Below are 18,100 nucleotides of genomic sequence, written 5' to 3' on the forward strand. Positions count from 1 at the left end.
CCCCGCCTCGTGGGCAGGGAGGGTGCCCCCTCCCATCGTCCCCAGCCAGGGGGTTTCTCTCCCGGCCCTGCTGCCCTGGGGGTCGTGTCATGGGGGGCGGGGGAGGCTCTTCTGGGCCCCGGGGCTGGGAACGTTCAAGCCATGGTTCCCAGCGGACGTGCCCCATGGGACCTGGAGTTCCCAAGAGTTTTAGCGGGAGGGTAGCCTGCTGTGTGCCCGTGGAGGCTCGGGTGGCCGAGGGGCTTGCACCGCCTAGCCCGGGGTCCCCGGCCGGCGCGCCCCATGGGAGTTGGAGTCCCCGACTGAGAGTTTCTCCCCGTGCCGCGGAGGCAAGTTTGACCGCGGGGCTTGCGTCACTTAGCCCATGGTCCCCGGCGCGTCCCATGGGAGCTGAAATCCCAGACCGAGAGATTCTCTCCGCTCTACCCGGGATCGCAGCCTGCACCGCACCGCAGGGGCTCTTCCAGCTGCGGGGCTTGCACTCTTCAGCCCATGATCCTCAGCCAACGCTCCCCATGGGAGTTGGAGTCCCCGACTGAGAGTTTCTCCCTGCCCGACCCGCAATGCTAGATTGCACCGTGCTGTGGAGGTGGGGGTGGGGGGCTCTTCTCGTTTTGCGCCGTTTAGCCCGTGGTCCCCAGCCGGTGTGCCCCATGGGAGATGGAATCCCCGCCCACGCTCGGATCATTGACTGCACTGCGCCGAGGGGGCTCCTGCGAAGGGACCCCCGAATCCCAGTTTAACTAAACTGGTTTCCAACAAGCCTGGGTGGGTGGGGTTCAGTCTCTGTCTCTTGCCCCCCTCCCGGCCCCCCAAAGCAATTTTACAGATGGGAAATTGAGGCTGACCTCGTGACTCTCCAACTGCCTACCGGCCTCATACAATGTCAGTCCCGGTGACGTCATGGGCGGTGACGTCACTCCCTCCCCTTCTCCCCCCCTTCTGGGCACCTGCGGTATAAAAATAACACACATTAATTCGTTTTTAATTCTGTGTTTTACAGTTGTAGTGATCATAAGCGATTTCTGGCTGAGTTCTAGTAATGCTATTTATTCCTCCGCTGCTTTTTGCACAAAGCTTCCCCCCAGAACTAGGTGTACAATTTTTAACTGTAGATTTATAAACGTCTGTATAATGAATAATTGATCTCAGCTTGCAGGGCGATCGTTGGAGGGGAAAATTGAGGAAGGAGGATCAGGCATGTTTGTTTGTTTATCAAATTTATTCGCTACCCACCCATCTTATCACAGGGTAACACTGTAAATAACCGTGATTTATAAAATAAAAGGATACAAATAAACAAATCAATATGCAAGCCGTGCAATCCTGACAATTTTTTAAAAAATTCAAACGGATTTCACATTTAATATAAACTCTCAGTGGACACTATTTGGGGTTTATGGAAATATGTAACTAAGCCATGTAGGGTCAGCTCCCTTAAAGGATGGATAGATGGATAAGGAAGAAGGATGGAGGGAGGAATGGATGGAAGGATTGAGAGATGGATGATGGTTGAATGGAGGGATGAGGATGGAGGGATGGATGAAGGATGGACAGATGGATGGATATGGACTGTATTGTAAAGATGCTAAGCCACTGGACACCACCCCCCCCCCCCGCCGCCTATTGTGGAGAAGCTAAGCGGGCATTTCCTGCCAAGCCCAGGCCAGCCCTCAGGGGGCCCTGACAGTTAGTCCCAAAGGTTTCGGGCGGGAACATTCCTATTTGGGCGGAAGATTCCAGTCAGGTAATCAGGTGAACACCTGAGGGCTTAAGTGTACAAGTACTGGCCATTACCTGCCTGTTGCAATAAAGCAGTGCTATGAGAAGCAACCCACTACATAAAAAGAGGGATGGATGGATGGATAGATAAGGAAGAATGGGCGGAGGGAGGGATGGCTAAGGAAAAAGGACAGAGGGAGGGTTGGATGGATGATGAAGGGTGGATGGATGGATGGATGGATAAGGATGGATAAATGGATGGAATGATAAGGAAGAATGAACCAAGGGATGGCTGGCTGGATGGATAAAGAAGAAAGATGGATGGAGCAAAAAAGTAGGGTGGAGGGGTGGAGGGGTAAGGAAGCAGGATGGATGCATGCATGGATAATGAAGAAGGAGGGATGATGAAGGGTGGATGGATGGATGGGTGTTGAATGTCAGGCTGGTCCCAACTCAGACGTTTAGGAAAGAAAGACCTGGACTCCATTTGTTTGAAGTGAAAGGATCTTTTACTCAAGAGGAAGTCAAGCGAGATCTGAATATCCTTCCCCACCCATTCCCTGGCTCTCCCCCTCCCACGTGGGCCAACCATGTCCAGTGGGAGGCCTTTCTGATCTTTTGGGAACAGCTGGGCAGTTTGGCGCTCCTCCCTGCGGTTTGGCACACCGTTCTCGGGCTTTGTCCCTGGTGTTTTTTTTTGGACCCAGTTTAGTCTGGATCAGCATCTCTGGTTCCTGCCACCCTGAAAATCCACCCCCCCATTATCCACCCACATGTTCCCATGTCCAATGGTGACAGCAAAGCAGGCCTGACAGATGGATGGATGGATGGATGGGTGGGTGGATGGATAGATGGATAAGGAAGGATGGGTGGAGGGATGGATGGATAAGAAGGATGGATGGGTGGATAAGGAAGAAGGATGGATGGATGGATAAGAAGGATTGATGGATAAGGATGGATGGATGGATGGATAAGGAAGAAGGATGGATGGATGGACAGATGGATGGACGGTAGACAGACAGACAGACAGATCCTTTTGAACATGGGTGGTGGAGAAGACACTTGAGAATGGGAAGACCACAATCAGCCAGAGAGGCAAACAGTTTTTCCCTGGAATGAATCAACCCAGAGTTCTCACTCAAGGAACAAACCATCATTATAATGACCTGAGGCCCACCAATTTAGAATATCTGGACTTGGCCAGCTTAGTGGTTAACATCAAACCTGCCTCGATTGGTCTCAGAATCATCACATGGTCACACTGGGGTAATCCAGAAAATCCCAGAAAAATATTTCTGGAGAACCTTGAATCTTTTGGATTATTGAAAACCACAGAGATATTGAATCCACTTGACATTTTTCAAGTGAGGTCAGGAGGTCAATCCCTCCGATGCATCCAGGCCATTTTCTTCACCATGATCGTGAAGACACTGTCGCCTTGTTGAGTTGCTACGTTGTTCCTCTGATCCCCATGGATCACAAGATGCCAGGACCCCTACTGTCCTCTCTCCGGAGATTGCCCCAATTCATGTTCGCTGCTTTGATGACCCTGTCTAACCATCTCCTCCATTTCTCTTCCATCGTTCCCAACATCAGGGTTTCTAAATCCTACTTTAGTGGCCAAAGTATTTGAGATTCAGCTTTGGTATCGGTCCTTTCAAAAAATATTCCACTCCACTAGCATTAATGATGTTGCCTAGTTGGGTCTTGAAACATCTGCAAGAAAGCCACCAAGCTCAGAGAGTAACATGGACCCCACAGTCCTCCTCCTCCTCCCCTCCTCTTCCTCCTCCTCCTCCTCCTCCTCTTCCTCCTCCTCCATTTCCTCTTCCTCCTCTCCCCCCTCCCAGCACTGATGATGTTTCCTAGTTCGGTCATGAAACATCTGCAAGAAAGCCATCAAGATCAGAGAGCACCACGGACCCCACAGTCCTCCTCCTCCCTTCTTCCTCCTCTTCCTCCTCCTCCTCCTCCTCCTCTTCCTCCTCCTCCATTTCCTCTTCCTCCTCTCCCCCCTCACAGCACTGATGATGTTGCCTAGTTGGGTCATGAAACATCTGCAAGAAAGCCATCAAGATCAGAGAGCACCACGGACCCCACAGTCCTCCTCCTCCCTTCCTCCTCTTCCTCCTCCTCCTCCTCCTCCTCTTCCTCCTCCTCCATTTCCTCTTCCTCCTCTCCCCCCTCACAGCACTGATGATGTTGCCTAGTTGGGTCATGAAACATCTGCAAGAAAGCCATCAAGATCAGAGAGCACCACGGACCCCACAGTCCTCCTCCTCCCCTGTACAACTGATGATATGGCCTACTTGGGTCCTGGGACATCTGCAAGAAAACTGCCCAGCTCAGAAAGCATCATTTCAATCCTGAGCTACAAATTTTCTCCTTTATGGATCCCAAAGAAGAGCCAGCTTGGGTTTCTTTTAGGATCAACTGATTGGATCTCATTGGTGTCCAAGGGACTCTTGGCTGTCTTCTCCAGCACCACAATTCGAAAGCATCAATTCTTCAGCGTCCAGCATTCCTTATGGACCAATTAACCATAGTTAACAAGTAACTAACCAACATTTACAACTGGGAAAACCATAGCTTTGATTATAGTCCTTGACTTACAGCCACAATTAAGCCCAAAATTTCCTAAGCAAGACAGTTAAGTGAGTTTTGCCCCACTTAACGACCTTTCTTGCCACAGGCGTTAAGTGAATCGCTGAAGTTGTTAACTTAGCAACACGGATGCCAAGTGAATCTTCATTGAGTCTGCTTGTCAGAAGGTTTGAAGAGGGGACCACATGACCCCAGGACGTCGAAACCGTCATAAATATGAGTTGTCAAGATCAAATGACCACAGGGATGCTGCAATGGTCAGTAAGTGTGAAAAACGCTCATAATTCCCTTTCTTCAGTGCTGTTGTAACTTTGAACGGTCACTGAATGAGCCTTTGTAAGTCAAGGGCTATCTGACTATCTGACAGACTTTTTTCAGCAAGGTGATGTCTCCGCTTGTCAATATGCAATCTAGGCTTGCCATAGAAGACCACCCAGCAGTATATTTTCAATGTCTCAGGCTGTCCACCCATTGAGCTGGTCACCCAGTCTAGCCCCGCTTAGCATGCTTCAAGGCCTTGCGTGCTGCTTCTCCTATTGAAGTATAAATTACAAATGGCCTAATAAGACTACCGTTGTAATAAAAAGATGTCGAGAGTCAAGAAAGGGTGCAGAGAAGAGCAACAAAGATGATTGGGGGACTGGAGGTTGAAACGTATAACGGATGGTTGCTGGGTTTGGGTATGTGTAGTTTAACGAAGAGAAGGACCAGGGCGGACATGATAGCAGTCTTCCAATATCTCAGGGGCTGCCCCAAAGAAGAGGGAGTCAAGCTATTCTCCAAAGCCCCAGAAGACAAGAAGCAACGGATGGAAACTCGTCATGGAGAGAAGCAACCTGGAACTAAGGAGAAACTTCCTGACAGTGAGGACAATTAACCTGTGGAACAACCTGCCTCCAGAAGCTGGGAAGTTTTTAAGAGGAGATTGGACAGCCGTTTCATTTGAATGGTATGGGGTTTCCTGCTTGAGCAGGGGGTTGGACTAGATGATCTCCAAGGTCCCTTCCAACTCTGTTATAGTGTTATTTTTTAAAGTGGAGATGATCCAAAGTGTTTCCATAACAATCACTGTCTTCTTAAAAGATAATGAATGCTCAATTTCCTTTCCTGGCAGTGCTTCTAGCAAATGTTTTTGGGATAGGGCACAAAAACCCCAAAGCTTTTGTTTTTTTCCTTCCTGGATGGCTGTCTTTGTTCTTCTAACCTGGTGGGGGCCAGTTGAACAAAGGTGCGCCTTTTGTGATGCGTTTTGAGCTCTCTTGGCTGAAGGTGGGGAATTACCCACTCCTGCACTTTTGGGGGTGGGGGAGGAAGACAGAGGGGCTGCCCAGTGCTTAGCCACTAATTTTGTCCCTGAAAAGTCCGGTGCCTGCTTCCGTCTTTTGGGGTCCAAGCCTACAGAATAAATCCAGATTGGCCAAGGTGGGAGTGACTGGCAGGTCTGCAGAGAGCAGAGAGGAGGAGGAGGAGGAGGAGGAAGGACTGTGGGGCCCTTGGTGCTCTCTGAGCCTGGCGGTTTCCTTGTAAGCATTTCATTACCAAATAGGAAATAGGAGAACAAGGAAGGAAGGAAGGAAGGAAGGAAGGAAGGAAGGAAGGGAGGGAGGGAGGAGAAAGGAAAAGGAAGGGAGGGAGGAAGAAAGAAGGAAGAAGTAAGGATGTAAGAAGAAAGGAAAAAAGGGAGGAAGAAAGAAGGGAGGGAGGGAGGAAGGAAGGAAGGGAAGAAAGAAGAAAGGAAAGAAGGAAGGGAGGAGGAAGGGAGGATGAAAGAAGAAAGGAAAAAGAAAGGAAAAAGAAAGGAAAAGAAAAGAAGGAAGGGAGAGAGGAAGAAAGGAAGAGAAGGAAGGAAGGAGGGAGGAAGAAAGAAGAAAGGAAGGAAGGAGGAAGGGAGGGAGGAGGAAGAAAGAAGGAAGGAAGGAAGTAAGAAGGAAGGAAAAGAAAAGAAGGAAGGAAAGAAGGGAGGAAGAAGGGATTGAGGGAGGAAGAAAGAAGGAAAAGAAGGAAGAAAGGAAGAGAAGAAAGGAAGGACGGAAAAAGAAAGAAGAAAGGAAGGAGGGAGGAAGGAAGGAAGAAGAAAGGAAAAGAAAAGAAGGAAGAAGGGAGGGAGGAAGGAAGGAAGGGAAGAAGGAAGGAAGAAAGAAGAAAGGAAAGAAGGAAGGAAGGAGGAAGAAAGAAGGAAGGAAGAAGAAAGGAAGTAAGAAGAAAGGAAAAAAGGAAGGAAAGAAGGAAGGAAGAAGGGAGAGAGGAAGGAAGGGAAGAAGGAAGGGAGGAAGAAGGAAGGAAGTAAGAAGAAAGGAAAAGAAAAGGAAGGAAAGAAGGAAGGAAGAAGGGAGGGAGGAAGGGAGGAAGAAGGAAGGAAGGAAGAAGAAAGGAAAAGGAAAGAAGGAAGAAGGGAGGGAGGGAGGAAGGAAGGGAAGAAGGAAGGGAGGAGGAAAGAAGGAAGGAAGAAGAAAGGAAAAGAAAAGAAGGAAGGGAGAGAGGAAGAAAGGAAGGAAAAGGAAGAAAGGAAGAGAAGAAACGAAGGAAAGAGGGAGGAAGAAAGAAGGAAGGAAGGAAAAGGAAGGGAGGGAGGAAGAAGGAAGGAAGGAAAAGGAAGGAAGGAAGGAAGGAAGAAGAAAGGAAGGAAAAAGAAAGGAAAAGAAAAGAAGGAAGAAGGGAGGGAGGGAGGGAGGGATTAAGCCAACATTGAGGCTGTAAACCTCTTGTATACAAAGAGGAAATTGTTGTGATCCTGTTGTGCTTGCCGTCCCCACAAGGTGACAAGCTGAAAAGCGACTGGAGAACCGGTGGCTATTAGCTTCTGGGGCTTCTTTTACCGATAGGTAGTCCTCGACTTACGACCAAAGTTGAGCCCAAAATTTCTGTTGCTAGGCAACAGTTGTTAAATGAGTTTTGTCCCACTTTATGACCTTTCTTGCCACAATTGCTAAGGGAATCACAGCAGTTTTTAAGTTGGACCCTTGTGAAGCGAACCTGTCTCCCCCATGGGCTTCGCTGGTCAGAAGGTCATCCAAGGGCGGTTACGTGATCCCGGGACACGGCGGCCGTCATACAAATGAGCCACTTGCTGAGAATCTGAATTTTGATCGCGTGACCCTGGGGATGCTGCCAAGTTCATTAAGTGTGAAAAACAGAAATCAGGAACTTTTTCCAGTACTGTTGTAACTTTGAACGGTCCCTCAATGAACTGCTAAGCTTTCAAATGTTGATCACGTGTCCATCATGTGTCAGTCCATAGTACTGATGATGTTACTCAGTCAAGCCATGAAACGTCTGCAAGACAAAAGCCAAGCTCAGAGAACACCCAGGGCCCCACAGCCCTTTCCTCCTCCTCCTCCTCCTTCCTTCCTCCTCCTCCTCCTCCTCCTCCTCCTCCTCCCTTTTAGCTCTGATGATGTTGCCTAGTTGGGTCATGAGACGTCTGCAGGGAAACCACCCAGCCCAGAGAACACCAGGGACCCCACAGTCCTTCCTCCTCCTCTCCCCCCTCCTCCTCCTCCTAGCCCTGATGACGTTCCCTGGTTGGGTCATGAAAGGCCTGCAAGGGAACCACCCAACCCAGAGAGACCACCGAGGACCCCATAGTGCAGACATGTCAAAGACAAGGGCCGGGGGCCGGATCCGGCCCGCGAAGTGGTTTCATGTGGCCCGGGAAGCCATCCTGGAAACAGTGAGGGAACGGCCCCCACTGCCTTGGCCCTGGCCCAGAGACCCTCCTTCTGCCAGAGACCCTCAGATCTCTCCCACTCCTGCCCAGGCCCCCATAGGCACCCTTGATGCGAATGATGGAGAGCTAGCCACGCCCACCCAGTAGGCCATACGCACTCTAGCCACGCCCACCCAGTAGGCCATACGCACTCGAGCCACGCCCACCCAGTAGGCCACGCCCACCCTGGCCACACCCACCCGGCCCCCTGAGGGCAACTGCAATGCTGATGCGGCCCTCCATGAAATTGAGTTGGACACCCCTGCCATAGTGCAACCCTGAGTTACACCTACTCTGTTGGGAGACCCCTGTATTCAGTGGCCACTGGACTCTGTAAATTGCAAGTGACAGAGAATTGCAGTCTACCTGAAGAACATCCTCCCCCCCCCGCCCCATCCAGAGGCACCTGAAATATTTCAGAGAAATAGCTGCCCCACCCTGGATTTTCCAAAAGATCCTGGGCGGGGGGGGGGCAGGGGGGGAGGAAGGCTTCCCATGGCCTCTAAATCAGCCTCACTTTTGACCTGGTTTTCTCCTAATCCTAGTTAAGTCCCGCATGTTTCTGCTGTCCCTTTACACAGGTTGTGTACTGGTGCCCTGTGGTCTTTCTTCAAAACCGACCCACCTTATCTCTCCTTTTTGTTATCCACTTCATTCCTGGAGCCTTTTATCGCTTGCCCTCTGCTTTGCTTTCTCTTGCAGACCTGTTTTTTACTCCCTTAATCCCCTGTGTTGTCCGGATGAAATCTCAGCCTTTGCGGCCGCTCAAAGGAAGACCCTGGAGTGTGGGAAAGGCGGCTTCTGCCGATAAGCCAGGAATGAAGGGCAAGGCAGCCATTTGGCCTCCAGGGAAGAATTTAGGAACTGACCATGAGAACCGAAATGGTATTTTTCAGTTTTACTTTGAAGAGGGGGGAAAAAAAAGAGAGGGAAAGTTGAAAAGAATTATCAAATTTATCCAGAAAAGTCGCTGGGGTTTTCATAAAACCATAATAAAAGAGCTTCAACCATAGTTTATTTGGAAAGGATTTCGGGTGAAAGGTGCCCGCCTCATTTTCTTAATACTGGGAGTTCTCGAATTGTGGCCACCATAGGGAACTCAATTTCCGTTGTAAAGCAAGACAGCAATGGGGCTTATACACTGCTGTCCTCGTGGATGTTAAATAAGTCATTCCTGGCTTTATGACTTTTCTTTTGACACACACACAAAAAAAGTGAACCGCTGCACTTGTTAAGTGAATCAGGCGGTCATTAAGTGAATCAGGCTTTCCCCATTGACTGCTTTCCGGAAGCCAGCTGGAGATCACGTGACCCTGGGACTCTGCAACCGTCATAAATGCACCCCGGTTGCCAAGTGCCTGAATTCTTAAAGACCTCCAGTGTTAGAGCAATCATAACTTCTGGAGGCAAGCAGTTCCACTGGTTAATTATTCTCACCTTCAGGAAATCTCTCCTTAGATCTAGGCTGACCCCTCCTTGGGTTAGTTCCCATCCTTCTTGCTTCTTCTCCTGCCTGCAGGGGCTTTGGAGAACAGGTGGAGATCTCAAATACTGGGGGACTGCTGGTCACATCACCCCTTAATCCCTCATTAAACTGGACACCCCCAAATCCAGCAGCCGTGCCTTGTATGTTTTAGCCTCCAGTCCCCCAATCATCTTTGTTGCTCTTCTCTGTACCCTTTCTAGAGTCTCGACATCTTTTTGACATCGTGGTGACCAAAACTGGATGCAGTATTCCAAGTGTGGCCTTACCAAGGCCTTGTAAAGTGGTATTAGCACTTCACCTGATCTCGATTCTGTCCCTCTGTTAATGCAGCCCAGCACTGTGTTGGCTTTTTTGGCAGCTGCAGCACACGGCTGGCTCCTATTTAAGGGATTGTCCACTAGGACTCCGAGTTACTACTCAGTTACTAGTACATGTAGTTCTCAACTTACGACCACAACCGAGCTCAAAATTTTTGTTATGTGAATTTTCCCCAATTTATAACCTTTCTCACCACAGTTGACTTGGCTTGCAAAAGGGGATCAGGCGACCCTGGGGCACTGCAACCGTCTTAAGTCCGAGTCAGTTGCCAGGCGTCTGAATTTTGATCACCTGACCACAGGGAATGCTGCAAGGGTCGCCAGGGTGAAAAACAGCCACAAGTCCCTTCCTTCAGTGCTGTTGTAACTTTGAACGGTTGCTAAGTGAACTGTTATAAGTCAAGGACTACCTCTGTATGCCAGTTGGCAAACATCCAAGTTTCGATCAAGGAATCACGGGGGATCCTGCAATGGTCGTAAGAGTGGAAAAATGCCCCAAAGTGACTTTTTCCAGTGCCGTTGTCACTTTGGTCACTAAGTGAACAGTTATAAGTTGAGGACTACCTCTATAGGCAACCAAATTTTGGTCATGTGACCACGGGGATGTTGCAATCACCTGACCCCAGGGTCCTGCAACCGTGACGAGTCGGCTGACTAGCACCTTGACTTTGATCTCTCACGAGGTCGTTAAGGGTGAAAAATGGGGGTGAGCGACCTTGTTCAGTGCCGTTGTTAACCTCAGACGGTCACTGAATGAGCAGCTGTTAAGTCGAGGACTAGCTATCTAAAACAGTCCCAGGCAGCTTGCAAGATTTAGCTTTCTTACTGTAATGTAAATCGCTCTGCACGTTACACCAGCTACAAACCCTCATCATCATTTGTCTCTATAAAATAATAAAGGGGTTTTCCAGGTATTTTCCGTAGCTTCCGATACAGGCAGTCCTCGACTTAGGACCGCAGCTGAGCCCAATATTTCCGTTGCTCAGTGAAACGTTCGTTTAAGTGAGCATTGCCCCATTTTACGACCCTTCTCGCCACCCTCGTTAGGCGAATCACTGCGGTTGTTAAGTTAGCCACGTGGTTGTTAAGTGAACCTGGCTTCCCCGTGGACTTGGCAAGAGTGGATCATGTGACCCCGGGAGGCTGCGGCCGTCGTAAATACGATCCAGTCTGGCAAGCGTCTGAATTTTGACCATGGGACTGTGGCGAGTGCTGCAAACGGCCGTTAAGTGTGAACAGTGGTCCCGAGTCACATTTTTTCGGCGCCGTTGCAACTTTGAACTGTCACTAAGTGGCCTGTTGTAAGTCAAGGACGGCCTGTATTGAGTCGGGCACCTCCGATTCTACAGCTCCACATTGCCTAAGGGTGAAACCTCACTTTCCTCAACACTGAACCGCATTTTAATGAACGTCTCCCTGAAATTTGAAGTCTCACTCCCAAAGTCTCGGCAATTTCCCCAGATTGGTGTCGGGTTTTGGTTTTTTTTTGCAAATTCGACGTCTGACTGTGAACTGTGACAACCCCCCCCCGTTAGTAACGCTACTTGGGTGAGGCCAGCCGGGGGAGGGGGGTCCCTGGTGCGTTGATGAATGCATAGAAATCCTCGAAAGATTTATTATGCTGCTAGTTCTGAACATTTACAGGCAAGAAAATAAAAAATAAAGTTGCGACTTCTTGTAAGGAACAAGGCCGGCATGGTACTCCCTTCGGCTACTACACCACGTCCTGGACGGATGGAGGCTTGTTCTTCACCGCGGCTTGGACGGATCCCGGCTTCTTCCTCATCTGCTCGAAGGCGGTCATGGCCCGAGAGTACTTGTGCTTTCGAAGGAGAGAGAGAGAGAGAGAGAGAGAGAAATGGGAGGTGGTCCTCGACTTACGACCGTTTGTTTAGTGACCGTTTGAGGTTCCAAGGGCGCCGAGGCAAAGGGACCGTTTTTCACACTTGACCACCGTCACTGCATCCCCGGGGTCACGTGGCCAAACTCCAGCTGCTTGGCCACCAACTCGTGTTTATGACGGCCGCGGAGGTCCCGTGATCCCCTTTGGCGACCTTCCGACGAGCAGTTAATGATTGGGGGAGCTTACTAAACAGTGGTGATTCGCTTAACAATCGGGACAAGAAAGGTCGTAAAACGGGGCAAAATTCACTTAACGACGGTCTCACTTAGCAACATAAAATTTTGGGCTCGGCTGTGGGCAGGGGCTGAGTACCCGCAGGGCCCTGGGCGATTTACCTTGCGGTCCACCTTGGCTTTGGCGTTATAGAAGGAAACGGAAGCTGGGCAGAAAGGCAGAACTTCCTGTTGCATCCGGTCGAATCTCTCTTGCTCGTCTTCGTCCTGTCCGGGGGGGAGGGGGGGGAGAGAGGGGCAGGCTGAAAGGGGAGGGGGATTCCAAGGAGCAACAGCGCAGACATTTGGGGTGGGGGGGGTACTGTACAGCATGCGAATCGTGGAGGATCGGTTGAGGCTGGGCAACTGTGGGGTCCTGGGTCTCCTTGCAGACGTCTCGTGACCCAACTAGGGAACGTCATCAGGGCCAGAAGGGAGGAGGAGGAGGAGGAGGAAGGGCTGTGGGGTCCTTGGTGCTCTCTGAGCTTGGAGACCTTCCTTGCAGACCTTTCGTGACCCCACTAGGAGACGTGGTCAGTGCTTGAAGGGAGGAGGACTGTGGGGGTCCTTGGTGCTCTCAAACTACATAGCATCGCCCTGGCTGCCTGGGGATTCCTAGCGGCTGAATTCCCCCCATCTCAAAGCACGCCGACTCTCCTAAAAAAAGTCAGCCTGGTGGCTACACCCATTCGAAGTCCACGAGCCTTAAAGATGCTGAGGTTCAGAGATGCTGACTTAAGGCCTCCCGCTCACCAGCAGGAATTTAGGAACAACCGTGGGAAGCCGTGAGTGTGCGTTTGTTCACACCTGCACAAGAACATCCCACGACAGTATCCCAGATCAGGAAGCCCCGCCTGACCGTGCTGGGGGGGGGTCTCTGCAGAAGGAACAATTCAGGAGCAGGTTCCCTCCCCCTTAAAAATCCTTCCCTCCCTCTCTGTCTCTCTCTCTCTCTCCACTCCAGCAACTTCCACGGCTTTTCTTCCTTCCAAGCTTTGCAGGGCCACAGTAATTTCACAGAATAACAGGGTGGGAAGGGACCGTGGAGGCCTTCTAGTCCAACCCCACCCCCCCACCCCCGCTGAGGCAGGAGACCCTCTACCAGACATGTGAAACTGGCAATGTCACGTGACGTCTGCCGGCAGTTTGACACCCCTGCCCTGTACCACTTCACACAAACAGCTGTCCACCTCCGGAGGCGACTCCTTCCACGGACTAATTGCTCTAATGATCAGGAAGCTCCTCCTTGGCAGCTCCAGGCTGCTCCTTCCCCCCCCCCCCCATGGGTTTGCAGCTGCTCCAAGCCAGCAGGCGGCCGTGGGCGACTTACCAGGGTGAGGACTCTGTTCATGGGGATCATGCCAAGCCTGATGGATCCTCTAGGCCGCAGGGCTTCCTTGACCTCTTCCGGAATCAGGAAGGACTCGTTATACCAGATGTCAAACTCTGTGGCGGGGGTGGGGGGGAGAGGATGGGAGAAGAAGAGCCAGGCTGAGCGAAGCCCTTTGTGAGAAGCTGAGAGACCGGAGGGTGTGTGTGTGTGTGTGTGTGTGTGTGTGTTTGCTTGCAGTGCCAGGAGGAAAGCCAGGGGAAGCCCACGTGTGAATGGTCTCAAGCTGGAGTATGTGGGTTACAAGAACCTGGCCAGACTGGCTGCGTGTCCCTGGGGATGGTCAGAGAGGGATTCAGGGGTTCTGGGGGGTGGGGGTGTGTGAGAGAGGCCTGGGGTGCTTCCTGTTGGGCAAGGCCTCTAACCCTGGCCCCTCTTGCCTTCCTGGAGTCTAGCTGGGATCCCACCACAGGAAGGGAGGGAGGGAGGGAGGGAGGGAGAAAGGAAGGGAGGAAGGAAGGAAAGGAGGAAAGAAGGAAGGGAGGGAGGAAGGAAGGAAGGAAAGGAAGGAAGGAAGGGCTAGACTACTTCCCGTGTCCTTCTTCCTGGGCCAGGAGGCCTGGCACCACCACCACCCACCCACCCTCGAAGTGCCCACCGCTTCCGCAGGCGGGGCAAGGCCTCCGCGCTCAGCACCTGGCCCCACCTGTGAGTAGCCGGTTGCGGCACTGATCCACCAGGCTTTGGCAGTACTGGACCTCGGAGCGGAGGTCCTGCAGCTGTCCGTAATCGTCCCGGTACTGCCTCTTGAGCTCCTTCAGCTTCATCATGAGGAGGAACTCCTCTTCGTCGATGATGATCTGGCCTTCCTCGTTCAGGTACTCGCCTGGAAGGAAACGGAGCTCTGAGCTGGAGCCAAAGCCCGCCTCTGCTGGTCTGCTGGCCAGGAGTCCCACCGGCTGCCAAACCGGGATGCCAAGCAAACTTCTCACCCTGTTGCTCCCGCTCCAGTTTTTGGATCTCGAGCGCCTGGTGGGCGGCGTCCATCTCCTGCTTGACCAGGTTGATCCTCTGGATGACCTCGCCGAGTCTCCTCTTGCGGTTGTTCAGGATGCTTTTGTTCTCCTTGAAGATGCGGTTGATCTCGCTGCCGCGTTCGTTCTTGAAGTCCTCAAAGGCCGCCGTCCTGGCCGGCGGGGAGCTGCCCCGGGGAGAGAGAGAGAGAGAGAGAGAGACGGACGAGGGGCAAGAATTAGCTCTTTTGTTAACTACAGGTGGTCCTCAACTTACAACCCTTCATTTAGTGACCGTTCGAAGTTACAACGGCAATGAAAAGAGGGACCTAGGGCTGTTTTTTCACGCTTACAAACGTTGCAACATCCCCAAGCTCACACAATCCAAATCCAGACACTTGGTAAAACTGACTCGTATCTAGGATGGGTTGTAGCGTCCCAGGGGCCACGTGATCCCCTTTTGCGACCCTCTGACCTGCAAAGTCAATGGGGGAAGCCAGATTCGCTTAACGACCGTGTTATTAACTTAACGACTGCAGGGATTCACTTAAGAATTGTGGCAGTTTGTAAAACGTGGAAAGCTCACCTAACAACTGTCTCGCTTAGCAAATTTTCGACTCAGTTGTGGTTGTAAGGCAAGGACTACCTGTAACTGATTGATTCGTTTTCAGGACTGCCCATCTGACCAGGGTGACTCTTGTCAATTTACTACAACTGCGTACTTAATTTATCCTGTGGTTGTCAGTCTTTGCAAGTGGACAGACAAGAAACAGGACCAGATAAACTAATTCTACGTGACTGTAAAACTACATTAACAGAATCTTGCAAGTCATGGAATGACAGAGTTGGAAAGGACCTTGGAGGTCATGTAGTCCAACCCCCTTCTCGAGCAGGAGACCATTACAGAATCACAGAATAAGAGAGTTAGAAGGGACCGTGGAGGTCATCTAGTCCAACCCTCTGCTCAGGTATGAGGCCCTATTCCATTTCAGGCAAGTGGCTATCCAAACACTTCTTAAAAACCTCCAGTGTTGGATCACCCGTAACCTCTGGTGGCACTGGTTGTTCTCACTGCCAAGAAATTCCTCCTTAATTCCAGGCTGCTTCTCTTCTGAGTCAGTTTCCATCCGTTGCTTCTTGTCCGGCCTTCCGGTGCTTTGGAGAATAGCTTGACCCCCCCCCGCCCCCTTCCCCCCCCCTTTATGGCAACTCCTCAAAAGTTGGAACTCTGCTATCCTGTCACCCCTGGTCCTTTGTTTTCCTTAGACTGGCCATACCCAGTTCCCTCAGTGTTGCCTCCAGCCCCCTAATCGTGTTCGTTGCTCTTCTCTGGACGTGGTCTTTCAAGGGTGGTCTCTCTAAAGCGGTACTCACACTTCACGTGACCTTGATGCTGTCCCTCTGTTGACGTAGCCCAGGACTGCGTTGGCCTTTCTGGCAGCTGCAGCAGATGGCTAAGTCACTGCCGTCCGAAAATACGAATCTCCCACTATCTCTTTTTAAAGCCTGAGAGAGGTTTCCTTCTGCGCCTCTTTCCCCCTCCCTTATACAGCTGTGGGGACCTGCAGCCTCTTATCCGACCGTTCCCTAAGCTGCATCCCTTCGCTCGGTCCCCCGAGGTCTTTCCCACGTCCCCTTACACCCATCTACAAACTAGGGAGGGTCCCTTTTGAGTGTCTTTCTCCGCCCATTATACAGCTCTGGGCTCCGCTGTCTCTTATCTGACCCTTTCCCAAGTGGCATCTCTTCCCCTGTTGCCCAGGTTCATTCGTACAAGCTATGGTGTTACAGCTCCATGGTGACGGAAACGCTGTCTCCTGCGCAAAGGGACCGCCTGAGCCTAAACTGGGAAGCAAAAAGGAGACCCCCGTGAAAAGCTACCTGGGTCTGATGCTGCTGTCGTCTCTTGGCGCCGACTCAGAGCGATGCGTGTCCAGGCTGGAGGCCTCCTGGTCTCGGAGCAGAGCGTCTTTTCCTTCCTGCTCTTTGGTGGCGGCCGCCACTTGGCTGCGAGATCCCGAAAGCATCTCCAGATCCTTCCCGGAAAGAGGGCTCCCCAGGCCTTCCTTGCGAGCCGTGGGGCTGGAAGGCAAAGGGAGGCGGCCTCAGGGCCTCGGGAGGAGGAGGAGGAGGAGGAGGGCTGTTGGCTGAGCCCAGCCGAGGAGCCTTTGGGGAAGGTGGGCAGGGCCACCCCAGGGCCTCAGAGGCTCCAGCCGGGCAGGGTCTCCCCGGAGGCAGTGGTGGCAGGTCAAAAACTAGGGGACGGTGAGGACGGACAGTCCTCAACTTGCAACCATTCATTTAGTCACCTTCCAAAGTTACAGCAGTTATGATCTGTCTTTGTACTTACACCCATCACAGTATCTCTGAGGGAGGGAGAGCGAGAGGGAAGGAAGGAAGGAAGGAAGGAAGGAAGGAAGGAAGGAAGGAAGGAAGGAAGGAAGGAAGGGGAAAGAGGGAGGGAGGAAGAAATAAAGGAAGGACACAGGGCAGAAAAAGGAAGGAGGGAGAGAAGGAAGGAATGGAGGGAAGGTAAAGGATGGATGGATGGAGGAAGGGAGGGAGGGAGGGAGGAAGAAGGAAGGAGGGAGAGAAGGGAGGGAGGGAGGGAGGGGCAGCCACCCAACCTTGTCTGTTCTTTCCCTTTCTTGGCTTTCATTTTCTTGCCGGGCTTGGAGGAGAAAGGGGCCGAGCCGATGCCGAACCCTTGTCCGTCCATTTCTCCAACCAGATGTCCGTCAGCGTCCACTATTCCTGCCTGAGGAGGGCGAAGAGCAGGACTCAGACTCCTTGGATACTGTGTCTCCACGCTGGACCAGGCCAAACTCTGAGCTTCCGCTTCCCAAACCGGAGTTTGCCTCAAAACGTTTGAAACACAAACAGGACAAGAAACCCCAGCCCCATTTTTAATTCGCTTACCTTCTGAACGGCCGACAGCGTCGCAAAGTCGTTCTTGTCTATGAGGGCGTATTTGCTCCGCAATCTGGCTTCCACTTCCTGGTCTTGTTGGCTAAAAGCAAGACATATGGGCCAGGTGCGCGTGAGACAGCGGACCACAAAGGCCACAGAATGCATCCACGTCGCCCATCCTGAACGAAAGGAGTCAACGAACGAAGAAGAGAATTCTTGCAAGGGTTGAACTGTGGGGGTCCTTGCTACTTTGTGAGCTAGGCAGTTTCCTTTAGGACGTTTCATGACCCATCTAGGGAACACCATCAGTGCTAGAAGGGAGGGGGAGGAGGGGGAGAAAGATTGTGGGCTCCTCGATGCTCACTTTCCTTGCAGACGTTTCATGACCCAACTAGGGAACGTCATCAGGGCTAGAAGGGAAGGGGAGAAAGATTGTGGGGTCCTTGGTGCTCTCTGAGCTTGGAGGTTTCCTTACAGACGTTTCAGCCAGAGAATATTCTCAGTAGTAGGAGGGGGAGAGCACCAAGGACCCCACAATCCCCCTCCCTCTCCTCCTCCTCCTCCCCCCTTCCAGCACTGATGATGTTGCCTAGTTGGGTCAGGAAACGCCTGCAAGGAAACCACCCAGCTCAGAGAGCCCCAAGGTCCATAGTCCTCCTCCCCCTCCCCACAAACCCCATTCCCCTTCCTAGCCCTGATGATGTTCCTCAGCCGGGTCATGAAACGTCTGCAAGGAAACAGCCAAGTTCAGGGAGCCCCAAGGACGCCATATTCCTTTTTCCTTCTTCCTCCTCCACCTCCCTTCTACCCCTGATGATGTTCATGAAACGTCTGCAAGGAAACCACCCAGTTCGGAGAGCACCAGGGACCCCACAGTCCAATCAATTTCTTTCTTTC

At 51.7% G+C, this 18,100-nt stretch overlaps 1 protein-coding gene across 2 annotated transcripts in view; it reads right to left on the minus strand.

Moving 5' to 3' along the window:
- Positions 1-11,436: 11,436 nt before the first annotated feature.
- Positions 11,437-18,100, minus strand: part of KIF9 (kinesin family member 9) — a 29,899-nt gene continuing 23,235 nt past the window's right edge. For both annotated transcript variants that reach the window (XM_083380059.1, XM_083380060.1), the window contains exons 14-21: positions 17,213-17,303; positions 16,921-17,051; positions 16,175-16,375; positions 14,273-14,481; positions 13,987-14,166; positions 13,281-13,396; positions 12,074-12,178; positions 11,437-11,657 (exon numbers count right to left, since the gene is read on the minus strand). In XM_083380059.1, coding sequence (XP_083236185.1) covers positions 11,550-11,657; positions 12,074-12,178; positions 13,281-13,396; positions 13,987-14,166; positions 14,273-14,481; positions 16,175-16,375; positions 16,921-17,051; positions 17,213-17,303 — 1,141 coding nt within the window. In that variant the 3' untranslated portion in view covers positions 11,437-11,549. The remainder of the gene's footprint in view (positions 11,658-12,073; positions 12,179-13,280; positions 13,397-13,986; positions 14,167-14,272; positions 14,482-16,174; positions 16,376-16,920; positions 17,052-17,212; positions 17,304-18,100) is intronic.

Source organism: Vipera ursinii (genome assembly GCF_947247035.1).
Source record: "Vipera ursinii genome assembly, contig: SUPER_Z_unloc_2, whole genome shotgun sequence".
Lineage (NCBI taxonomy): Eukaryota > Metazoa > Chordata > Lepidosauria > Squamata > Viperidae > Vipera > Vipera ursinii.